Genomic DNA, 11,095 nt, shown 5'->3' on the forward strand with positions numbered 1-11,095 from the left:
TGTCTCCAAGTGAAACTTGGATTTGCGCCCTAAGGTGAATTGATAAACTCCAGGAATTGGAGAAGCAGGATATCAAATTTTGTCTTTAATCAACGTGTGCTTAAGCAGGGACATCCCCTTACTCCTCTACTGCAAGGATACTCTGATTCTAACTGAAGCAGACCCCACTTGCAGCCTTTATGTCTACTCCTTTGTGGAGTGGGGGGCGGTTCTCCAGAACGCCTCTGCTGGGGAGCAACAGCTACCCTAATGCAGGGTCTCCTAAGGGTGGAAATGGGGTTATTCCTTGGGACCAATGTTTTATATTCTTCTAGGACTGCAGGACAACTGCTCCTGAGTAAGTATCCTTGGAGGAAACTGACAGAGACATCAGACCAACTCTTAAGGCAATTCAGGTGTTTATTCTGGCAAGCAGAAAGTACTGCCTGAGCTTCACAGCCCAGAATAGGGCAGGTGCTTGGGGAGGAATGAACACACTTTGGGGGTTGGGTTCTTCATTAGTTGTCTCATGGTCACCTGAGGCTTTGGGGCACCTGTCGGGATGGGGTGCTGCTCAACGGGAGGAGACGTGCCACTTTCTTTGTCCTCCTGCTGGGGTACTGCAGATCTGAGTAGCACCTGGGTGTTTGGGTTCCACATGCTCACACCAGGAGCCAGTTTCATGGCGTCTGGCAGCAACATGGGCTTCCACATCACCTGCGACGTGGCCTCAAGGACTTGGGGTGCCGAATGTGGCCACCTGTGAGGACCCTGACCCTCCTGGTCCCCGGGATCCAGGCCCTGTGGATTTAAGCGGCTGCGGCCGGCCCACATGTCCCTCAGCAACTCAGCCTCCCCCTCCCAGCCACAGGGCCATTTGGCACCTGGCCACAGTTTGGGGCTGGGGCTCTGGGCCAGATCAGGGAGGGCTGGATGAGAGGCAAGAAAGCCAAGGCCAGGTCTGGGAAAGGGCAACTTTGACCCAAAGCCTGGCGATGGTAGGCCTAAGCTAAAAGGGGGGGATTGGAGGCCAGGGCCCGGGCCCAAGGCACGGAAAGGAGCGCTAGGTGGGAAAGAGAAGAAAACTTTCGGGGAGACACCAATACCGGGTCCTGGTGTTAGAGGCCTGGCGGGAGCCTCAGAAGCCTCGGTCCTCGCACCCCTCTGGTGCCCGCGGTAGGCTTCCAGGGATCGTGCCTCCGAGTCTGGAACCAGAACCTCGGCCAACGGGCGCACCCAATGGCGCGGCAGGCGCATGGGGTCCAGACGACCCCCGGCCTTGCGGCCCATCCTGTAGGGAAGCTTGCTCAGGGGAACATCCGGGAACCGAGGCTGCTGTGGCTCTAATTGGGCGGAGGGGCCGAGCGTTGTGGGGACACCGGCGGAGAGGCTGGCCACTGACACGCCGGAGTCGATGTGGGGCACGTCCTCCTTCTTGAGCTTCAGCCTGTCCCCAGCTACGTGTGGCTGGGACGTGCAATAATAGAGGCCCTCCAGTGACAACTGCGAGCTGCGGGGCTGTGCCCTCTGGGCCAAGACCTGGGTGCTGGCTACCTGAGACAGCTCCAGAGAAGAGTGGGGACTGCCATCGGGAGCCATCTCCACCGATGGTTGGCGGCTTACATTCAAGGACTCCACCAAAGCCTGGTGGCCTCTGGACTGGACAGCTGAGTCCCCTAAAAGACTCCCGGACCCTGTCTCCTGAAACAGCTCTGGGGTAGGCGGGGGGCCAGAAGTGACTCCCAGCTCTGGAGAAGGCGCCCAAGATTCCATCTGCTTCTGAAAGCCTCTCTCCATCCATGGTCTTCCTAAGGAGATCTGGTCCACGCTCCCTTGGTCCTAGGGAAATGCATGGAGGATAGGGGTGGAGAGTGAGTAGTGAGATGTCAGAAAGGGGAGAGAGGAACTAAGGGTAAAGGAGTCCAAGGAGCCTGAAGAGAAAATTGACACAGGCAGGGCTCAGGGTAGGGGGGTGGGGGTCAGAGGGAGCTGGGGGCTGCACTTACTTCGCCTTGGAAGGTCTCCTCCAGCCCCATGGAGGTGGGTACATGCAGCACAGGCACCGATCCCTGAGCCCAGGCATCCGTAGTGCATGCCAAGGGCTCCTCGTCCTCGTGCCACATGGGGTCCTCCACCACGGCTGATTCCCCCTCATCCCTTGCCAGGAAGCGCCACTCAGTGATCTGCAGCATGGCCTCCCGGGCCTGACTAATGGTGAATGGAATGCACTGCAGAGGTGAGAGGGGGTCTCAGTCCAATGTGGACCAGAGGGGTGGGTGGAGATGGGTCTGGAGAACCCGGATCCAGGCCCACCTGCTGGGTCAAGTAGACTTTGAAGGCAGAGTCCATGACTCGGGCCAGCAGATCAGCCAAGATGTCCCCCACAACATCCTCTCCCTCCTGGAGAGCCATGAGCGCCATCCATTCAGCCTCCGTGAGCCGCCCAGGCACAATGTCCACCTGTGGCACCTGCACTGTAGGAGGCCGCACCTTTTCTGCCTTGGATCGGGTCGCCCCACGGTCCCGGATCTGTCTCTCCTGCCTCTGTGATGAAAGAACAGGACAATCAGGGCAGGAAACAGAGAAGTGGAATGGAGAAGCAGCTATGTAGGCTAGGAGGAAGCTTTCTCAAGCTGTGAAGAAGGAAAAGCCTTTTGAAAAGAACAATGTACTAAGAGCCTACCGTGTCAGATGCATTTTATTTTTTTTTTGGTTGTTTTTTTTTTTTTTTATGATAGCCACACAGAGAGAGAGAGGCAGAGACACAGGCAGAGGGAGAAGCAGGCTCCATGCACCGGGAGCCCGACATGGGATTCGATCCCGGGTCTCCAGGATCGCGCCCTGGGCCAAAGGCAGGCGCCAAACCACTGCGCCACCCAGGGATCCCTCAGATGCATTTTAGATGTTTGACCTAGTTAATTTATTTAACATTTATTTATTTGGGGCACCTGGGCGGCTCAGCTGATTAAGCATCTGCCTCAGGTTCAGGTCATGATCTTCAGGCCCTGGGATGGAGCCCCACATAGGGCTCCCTGCTTGGTGAGGAGTCTGTTCTCCCTCCCCCTTTCCCTCTACCTCTCCTCCTGCTTGTGCTCTGTCTCCTTCTTGCTCTCAAATGAATAAATTTTAAAATCTTAAAAAAAAAAAAAAAAGATTGTTGGGCAGCCTGGGTGGCTCAGCGGTTTAGCGCTGCCTTCAGCCCAGGGCATGATCCTGGAGACCCGGGATCTAGTCCAGCTTCGGGCTGCCTGCATGGAGCCTGCTTCTCCCTCTGCCTGTGTCTCTGTGTGTGTGTGTCTCTCATGAATAATAATAATAATAATAAAAGACTATTCATTTGAGAAAGAGTGGGGAGGGGCAGAGGGAGAGATTCTTTCAAGCAGATTCTCACTGAGCAGGGAACCTGACATGGGGCTTGATCTCCCGACTCAGAGATCACGACCTGAGCTGAAACCAAGGGTGGGAGGCTTAACCAAATTAGCCACCCAGGTGCCCTTGACCTAGCTAATTTATTTTTCATAACAGCTCCCTAAAACGATTAAAAAAAAAACAAAAACACTAAAAAGACACAAGATAATCATCGCTTGCTTGAGATTACAGAGTACACCCTGCTATTGGCACTAGTTCAAAAGGTTCAAAGTTCTTGAGAGTTCAAAGAAATTAAGAGAGTCAATAAATGGTTAGTGCTCTTTTAGAGTCTCCTTCTCTCCCCCAAATCAGCTTAGATCCTCATTTTACAATATACATCTAAATAAATTCCAGGGACACCTGAGTGGCCAGTCGGTTAAGTGTCTACCTTTCAGCTACAGTCATGATCTCAGGGTCCTGGGATCAAGCCCCACATTGGGCTCCCTGCTCAGGGGCAGGGAGTATGCTTCTCCCTTTCCCTCTCCCTCTCCCCCCAGCTTCTGCTCTCTCTCTCAAGTAAATAAGTACATAAAATATTTTAAAATAAATGAAATCCAGATGTATTAAAGGATACACGCACACACACACAAACCCCACAAAAATATAAACAAAAAAATAAAATGTAGGAAAAAAGTAGGTGGTCAGATTGTCATATGACAATCTGTGAGAAAAAACTGCCTAAGCATTAAAAATTATGTAAGAAATCATAAAGAAATAGCTAGAGAGGTGTGTACACATAGGCAAAATTTTCCTATACTTATTTTTAAAACACTCCTAATTACAAGTGGACAGTAGTTACCATTCACTGGCACTTAAGTGTATCAGTTACAAACATTGACTCAAGTCCTACATTTTTAGACTACATGCTATTTTGTCCTCATTTTACAGAATTTTTCCAGATCACACAGCAAGGAAGAAGTGGAGTCATAATTCATACACAGGTGTGTCTGACTTTACCCTGCTTTCCAAAACAAAACAAAAAAAATGCAATAAATATCCCCAAGTATATTAAAAATCATAATCATAATAATAAAATAATAAATAATCATAATACCCCAAGGATAATAAGCAAAGGACATAACATTTCACAAATGTAAAAGACTGATGATATAAATGATAAACATTTGAAAAGATGTCCAACTTTCAAAAATATCAATTCCAGTTTTATGAACACATCCAAAGGCATATCCTAAAATGAAAATAAAAAAATATAGAGGCACCCAGGTGGCTCAGTGGTTGAGCTTCTGCCTTTGGCTCAGGGCGTGATCCTGGGGTCCTGGGATCGAGTCCTGCATCGGGCTTCCCACAGGGAGTTTGCTTCTCCTTCTGCCTATGTGTCTGCCTTCTCTGTCTCTCATGAAAAAAATAATTTAAAAAAGAAAATAAAAAATATATTCTCCAACATATTTCCTGTGCTGTCATTTACAATAACAGAATATTGAAAACATAAGTCCAGGGGTGCCTGGGTGGCTCGGTGGTTGAGCATTTATTTGCCTTCAGCTCAGGGTGCGATTCTGGGGTACTGGGATCAAGTCCTGCATTGGGCTCTTGCAGGGAACCGGCTTCTCCCTCTGCCCATGTCTCTGCCTCTCTCTCTGTGTCTTTCATGAATAAATAAAATCTTAAAAAAAAAATGAAAACATATATCTAACAAAAAGAATATATAGCTAATTGTGTGCCCTCTTTATCAGGAAATATTATGCAATGATTAAAGGTAATCTTTAGGAAGGATTTGTAATAGCATAGGAAAATACTTAACGATGTAATGACAAATGAAAGAAACAGGATACAAAATTACATATCAAGTATCATCTCAGATGTATAAGTATGTGTTAAAGAAAAGGAAAACACCAAAATTTTAACAGTGGACATGTTTCTTTCTTGTGCTCTTCTCTAATTTACAAGTTCTCAACAATGAGTCTGTATCCTTTTATAATCAAGAAAAATCAACATAAAAATAAAAAAAGTAGTTCTATAAATTCATTTTAGGGACATTGGAAATTTACTAGCAGATTCTTGGGAGCCTCCTCACTCTCCTACAAGTTTCCCTGAACCTGGCTCCTTCCAAAGTTTACTTCTAAATGTCATCTCCCCAAATCTTTACCTTCTTAACCCCAACCTTATTGCTTCATACCAGATAGACCCCAAATTCATTCTTCCCCAAATCTGATGTTTCTTAAACCTTACACTGAACTCAAAATCCCTTAAGTCTCATTTATCTTCTCTGTAATGAAAACAGCCCTAGTGACAAACCCAGGGAGTAGCCCACAGCCCAGCCCAGGCTTGGCCAGAGCAGGGCAGGTAGTGCTGGGAGAGGATAGTGGGTTCCTTAGACTTACCCTCCTAGCCTCCCATGGGCCAACAGTCATAGTGATTGTACCTAGACACTGGCCTGACCAGAGAGGCCAGAGATACTATTGCATAAAATCTCCTCAAATATGTTTTATTTAAAAATATCTTGGCTTTTGCAGCACTTGGGTGGCTCAGTAGGTTAAGCCTCCGCTCTTGATTTTGGCTCAGGTCATGATCTCACAGTCGTGGAGTGCCCAGTCATCCAGAAGTCTGCTTGAGATTTTCTCTCTTCTCCCTTTGCCCTTTCCCCACCTCCTTCTCACGTGGACTCTCTCATGAATCAATCTTTTAAAGAAATTTCTTGGCTCTTAAACAATTTGACTTTCAAGTGCAGCCTCACAGTTTTTTTTTTCTTTTTAAAGATTTTATTTATTTATTCATGAGAGGCACAGAGAGAGGCAGAGACAATTGCAGAGGGAGAAGCAGGACCCCTGTGGGGAGCTTGATATGGAACCTGGACGGAAATCGATCCCAGGACCCCAGGATCATGATCCGAGCCAAAGGATCCACCGAGCCACCCAGATGCCCCAGAGTGGTTTTTTAAATCCATTTCCTTCTCCTAAAATCCTTGAAATGAAGTTTATTTAGCAACACCTCTCCCCAGTGCCTGACCAAAGTGTCTGGTTTATCTATTTGAATGGGTACCTCAAAATTGAGGCACTTATTACTCGCATTAGCTGCTTCCAAAGTCGTCAGTTCCTGCTCTTGCACTCTGCACCACACATCTGACTTTTTGCCTCAGGTTCGGAGTGTGACCAAGTGTGTTAGTGTGCGTGGTGCAGGTGTAGATTTTCTGCCTGAGACCGACGTGGCTTCCTCGGTCATCAGGAACGCCCGCATGGTGGGCGAGCCACGGCTGGCATGGGCCCGGCCCACGGTTCCCCCACACCGACTTTAAAGGCAGATCCCAGGGGGATCCCTGGGTGGCTCAGCGGTTTAGCACCTGCCTTTGGCCCAGGGCACGATCCCGGAGTCCCAGGATCGAGTCCCGCGTCGGGCTCCCGGCATGGAGCCCGCTTCTCTCTCTGCCTCTCTCTCCTCTCTCTATGACTATCATGAATAAATAATAAAAAATATTCAAAAAATAAAATAAAAAATAAAGGCAGATCCCAGCTCCGGCGCACCCCGAGCCCAGCTGAAGCTAACCAAGCCTTCGTGAGCCATGGCCGCAGCTGTCGCACCAACCCCGGGGATTCGGCAGCTTCGCTGCGCCGCCGCCGCCGCCGCCGCCGCCGCCGCCGCCGCCGCCGCAGCCTAAGCGTCGCCCTAGCAACGGCGCCCAGCCTGGAGCTGCAGGCCGGGCCTCCAGAGGCTCGCCCCGCCCACAGTTGCTCTGGCAACCGCGCCGCGCGCCGCAGGTTTGGGTTGCTTGGCCCCGCCCAATGGCCGTGCGTACGTGCGTCGTCTCTATGGTGGCGGCGGATTCGCAGCGACCGAACGATTCCCGGAGTCAGGCAAGCGATCCCGAGGCTGCGGGTGTGACCTCTGGCCCGGGCCGGGGGCTTCGGGGAGCCAGCTGAGAGAGGGAGGGTCTGAGGGCTACCCTGCCTCAGGCCGCCTTCGCTCGGGCGCTTGGCGCCCCCGGGTCCTGTGCCATCGCCATCCCCACTCTGGGATTCCCCCACCGCCCCATGACTCAGCCCTGAGGCTCCCCTTTCCTGCTACCCAGGACCTCCCCACGCCAGACTCCGCATCGCCGTCCTCGGGGTCCCCATCACCTCCTGACCCACCCTCGGTGGTCTCCTTCAGTGCCTCGTGACAGCCCCCCCCCCCCCCCCCATTCCTCCTGCAGGAATCACCGCTGTCGTCTGTTTCCTGCGCGCCTGCGATTCGGCCCCGTCTCCGCTAGGATGTTCCGCCGGGAGCGCTCTATTCCGCTGCGAGGCTCGGCTGCAGCCCTGTGCAACAACCTCAGTGTGCTGCACGTACCCGCCCGCAACCTCACACATTTTGGGGTGGTCCATGGACCCAGCGCCCAGCTTCTCAGCGCTGCTCCTGAGGGTGTGCCGTTGGCCCAGCGCCAGCTCCACGCCAAGGAAGGAGCTGGAGTGAGCCCTCCACTTATCACCCAGGTAAGGCATGGCGTTGAGAGTGGTGTTACTGAACCCAGTCCTCATCTCTGTCCTTCCTCTACAAGTCTCAAGGAATCTGCCTTTCCCAACCCTCTAATTTCCCAGTCTTTTGAGTCCTATCCTCCACTCTGACCACTTTTTCCTTCCCTGGGCCACTTCCCTTTAGGTCCATTGGTGTGTCCTCCCTTTCCGGGTGTTGCTGGTACTCACCTCACATCGAGGAATACAGGTAAGAAGAGCTTCCTACCCTCCCCGACTAGAGTTTTCTCAACTTTTCCCCCAGGACCCTAGACCCTACCCCACTTGCTTCTAAACACAAATTCTTCACATGTTTACCCTACTCTTATTTCTCATTTTCGTTCCTTCCATCTTTTCCAATTCCCAAGTGCCATCTCCACTACCTGCCTCGTTACTAGCTGTCTGACCTCAGGCAGTTAACTTCTCAGAGCTTCAGTGTCCTCTGTAAAATGGGAATAAAAGTAGTGCCTGCCTCCCAGAGTCGTTTTGAGGATGAAATGGGCTAAAGCTAATGTGAGTATGTGAAGTACTCAGCATAGCTCAGCAAAGGTCAGCTGGATTGTGCTCCCATCCTTGCTCTTGTCTTCCAGATGTACGAGTCAGATGGCTCTGTCATGGTTTATTGGCACGCCCTGGACTCTGGAGATATGTCTCCAGGTACCTGCAGGACTGAATTGGGGTGAGGGTAGGGAGTGTTTGGTGGGGCTGGAGGAGGTGCTATTTCTAATAGTATTCCCCTTTCATACTCAGTACAGGCTGTGTTTGCCCGAGGAATTGCTTCCAGTGGCCACTTCATCTGTGTGGGTGAGGGGGCCAAAGGGAGGGCATTGGGGAGGTCCTGAGGTAGAAGGGTGTGGGCTGTGGCTAGGAGGATGCTGAAGGTTTGAGGGGAATTTTTAGGGTTAGAGGGAAGGGTAGGAGTGAAGGGGGCTCTTACAGAGACTCCAAAAAAGCAAAGGAGGGCTTCAGAGGGGCAGGACAGGCTAGAATAACAGCAGTCAATGGAGGAGCAGAGCTGTTGGAGCAGTGAGTAGTGGGTTTGTTACGAAGGGAGGAAGGATGGAGAGAGTGCTGTGTGTGGTGGTTGGAGACTTAGGAGGATCAGGAAGTCATCAGTGGGCACTGTTTTCTACAGGAACATGGTCAGGCCGGATACTGGTATTTGACATCCCAGCCAAGGGTCCCAACATTGTACTGAGTGAAGAGCTGGCTGGACACCAGACATCAGTCACAGACATTGCAACTGAGCCTGCCCAGGGACAGGTGAGTGGATTCCCCCTACCAATTCCAGTGAGCCTGAGAGCTCTCCCACTTTGGCAGGTAGCAGACCTGGGTTTAAGTCTTGATTCCAACACTAAGCAGCTGGATCACTTTGGGCATATTGCAGCTCTTTCCCAGGCTTCAGCAACCTCAAGTCCAGTGATGAAGCCCTACATTCCATTTATGTGGCATTTAATAGTTTACGACCCCTTTTCAGTACTGGTGTGAATTGAGGAGTTGGGACAGATGGTCATCTGGGCATCAAATAATAGATGCATCAAATAATAAGATGCCCTACTTATTTAGGCCCACCTCTAGTGCCACTCTCTTCAGGAAGCTATCCCCCTATTCCTGCTCCCACTAATCTCCCTTGGCTGGACCCTGAATTATTACTACCCTCAAAGACAACTCTTATCTCCCTAATTGGATTACAAACCTGTTGAGAACAGGGTATGTATGTTCTAATTCATATTCTCCACTGCACCTGACCCAGAGCTGGGCCCATGAGCTATGTTGTTTGCCTGGGGTTGGGGGTTGTCAAGAGGCCTAGACTAGTCATGACTGTGACCAGCTCACTGCAAGACCTCCAGAAGATCATAACACTATGGTCTCAGCTTCCTCATCCATCCAGCGAGGACAATGATATACCCCACTCCTCACACATGGTTTGTCAGGTCAGTGAGAGTCAGACTAAGGAATGCGGGGGGGGGGGGGGCGCCTGAGTGGCTTAGTCAGTTAAGTAACAGCCTTCAGCTTGTGTTGTGATCCTGGGGTCCTGGGATTTGGCCCCACATCGGGCTTCCTGCTCAGAGGAGAGCCTACTTCTTCCTCTCCCCGCCCCCTTGCTGGTGATCTCTTTGTCTCTCTCTCTCTCTCTCAAATAAATAACGTCTTTAAAAAAGGAATGCAAGGGAGGCATTGTATGCATCCTGAGGAAACCCCATATCCAGCTGGTGAGGGCTCCACATTTTGCCCTTTCCTTGGAGAGGCAAAGATGCAATTGAGGCCTCCCTTTCCCTTCTGGCCTGTATACAGCACCCAGCAGGGGAGGAAGGGAAGGACTGATCTTACTTTTCTTCTCAGGACTGCGTGGCTGACATGGTGACAGCAGATGACTCAGGCTTGCTATGTGTCTGGCAGTCAGGGCCCGAATTCAAATTAATGACCCGAATTCCAGGATTTGGGTAGGTGAGGTGGAAGCGGGCTGATACCTTCCTGAGTGGTCAGAGCAAATTTAAGTGGATTATCACCCTCGCAGGGTCCCGTGCCCTTCTGTGCAGCTATGGCATGGGATGGTCGCAGCAGGCTACGGGGATGGGCAAGTGCGTCTGTATGAGGCCAGTACAGGAATTCTGCACGTCCAGATCAGCGCCCATGCCCGGGCCATCTGTGCTCTGGACTTGGCTCCCGAGGTGGGCAAGGTCAGTCTCCTTCTCCATCCCTCCATCCCCGTGTTCCTGGTATAGGGATGTTGAGAGGAACTGCACAGGCTTGTCTGCTCCTCAGTCTAGTCCTGTCCCTGGGTACCCGGACCAGGCACTACAGCCAATGCTAGTCCCCTGTCAGCATGTGCTAGTGCCCACTTTTCCTACAACCTTTTTTTTTTTTTTTTTTATAGCTTCTCTCTGCAGCCGAGGACACCTTTATACACATCTGGAAGCTGAGCAGAAGCCCGGAGAGTGGCCACACTGAGGTGTGTGTTGTGGGAGGAGTGGAAAGTGGGGTCCAAGCATAAGGCAGCAGGCCCTGAGCAGCCCTCTTCTCCCCCAGGTGGAACACTGTCATGGTGAGTGTGTACCTGACACCCAGGTCTGTGGTGCCCGATTCTGTGACCCCTCAGGCAGCTCCTTTGCTGTGACTGGCTATGACCTTGCTGAGATCCTGAGATTCAGCAGTGCGTGAGAAGAGCAGCCCTCCTTTCTCCCTGCCGTATTTATAAAGGAACCCTCCACCCAGCCCTTGTCTGTTTACTCAGTATCACAGGCGACGATCAGTCAGCTCAGCTC

The 11,095-nt window shown here is 51.3% G+C and overlaps 2 protein-coding genes across 5 annotated transcripts; one reads left to right on the forward strand and one right to left on the reverse strand.

Moving 5' to 3' along the window:
- Positions 1-395: 395 nt before the first annotated feature.
- C5H2orf81 (chromosome 5 C2orf81 homolog) lies at positions 396-7,000 on the reverse strand. The gene is made up of 4 exons (XM_041756301.1): positions 6,886-7,000; positions 2,293-2,523; positions 1,986-2,207; positions 396-1,818 (listed from the first exon to the last, which is right to left on the reverse strand). Exons 1-4 carry the CDS (start codon positions 6,901-6,903, stop codon positions 433-435), a joined length of 1,857 nt encoding a protein of 618 aa, XP_041612235.1. The 5' UTR covers positions 6,904-7,000; the 3' UTR covers positions 396-432.
- Positions 7,001-7,098: 98 nt separating this feature from the next.
- On the forward strand, positions 7,099-11,044 carry WDR54 (WD repeat domain 54). 4 transcript variants are annotated; one of them, XM_041756174.1, is made up of 10 exons: positions 7,099-7,193; positions 7,532-7,811; positions 7,978-8,040; positions 8,420-8,486; positions 8,580-8,633; positions 8,965-9,092; positions 10,173-10,273; positions 10,348-10,510; positions 10,708-10,782; positions 10,860-11,044. In XM_041756174.1, the coding sequence occupies exons 2-10, from the start codon at positions 7,590-7,592 to the stop codon at positions 10,989-10,991; spliced, it is 1,005 nt and encodes a 334-aa protein (XP_041612108.1). In that variant the 5' UTR covers positions 7,099-7,193; positions 7,532-7,589; the 3' UTR covers positions 10,992-11,044. The 4 variants fall into 4 exon arrangements, with proteins under 4 accessions (XP_041612108.1, XP_041612109.1, XP_041612110.1 ...); XM_041756175.1 differs by having other exon boundaries at positions 10,348-10,501; XM_041756176.1 differs by having other exon boundaries at positions 10,370-10,510.
- Positions 11,045-11,095: the final 51 nt, after the last annotated feature.

Source organism: Vulpes lagopus, chromosome 5, assembly GCF_018345385.1.
Source record: "Vulpes lagopus strain Blue_001 chromosome 5, ASM1834538v1, whole genome shotgun sequence".
Taxonomy (NCBI): domain Eukaryota; kingdom Metazoa; phylum Chordata; class Mammalia; order Carnivora; family Canidae; genus Vulpes; species Vulpes lagopus.

Excerpts from the sequence above, each read along its gene's own strand:
- C5H2orf81 (XM_041756301.1), bottom strand. Across the intron at positions 2,208-2,292 it reads AAGTCTACTTGACCCAGCAG|TGCATTCCATTCACCATTAG; the intron begins GTGGGCCTGGAT and ends TCACCTCTGCAG. Across the intron at positions 1,819-1,985 it reads AGGAGACCTTCCAAGGCGAA|GACCAAGGGAGCGTGGACCA; the intron begins GTAAGTGCAGCC and ends GCATTTCCCTAG.
- WDR54 (XM_041756174.1), top strand. The coding sequence starts at position 7,590 with ATGTTCCGCCGGGAGCGCTCTATTCCGCTGCGAGGCTCGGCTGCAGCC. Across the intron at positions 7,812-7,977 it reads GCCCTCCACTTATCACCCAG|GTCCATTGGTGTGTCCTCCC; the intron begins GTAAGGCATGGC and ends ACTTCCCTTTAG. Across the intron at positions 10,274-10,347 it reads ACCCGAATTCCAGGATTTGG|GGTCCCGTGCCCTTCTGTGC; the intron begins GTAGGTGAGGTG and ends TCACCCTCGCAG.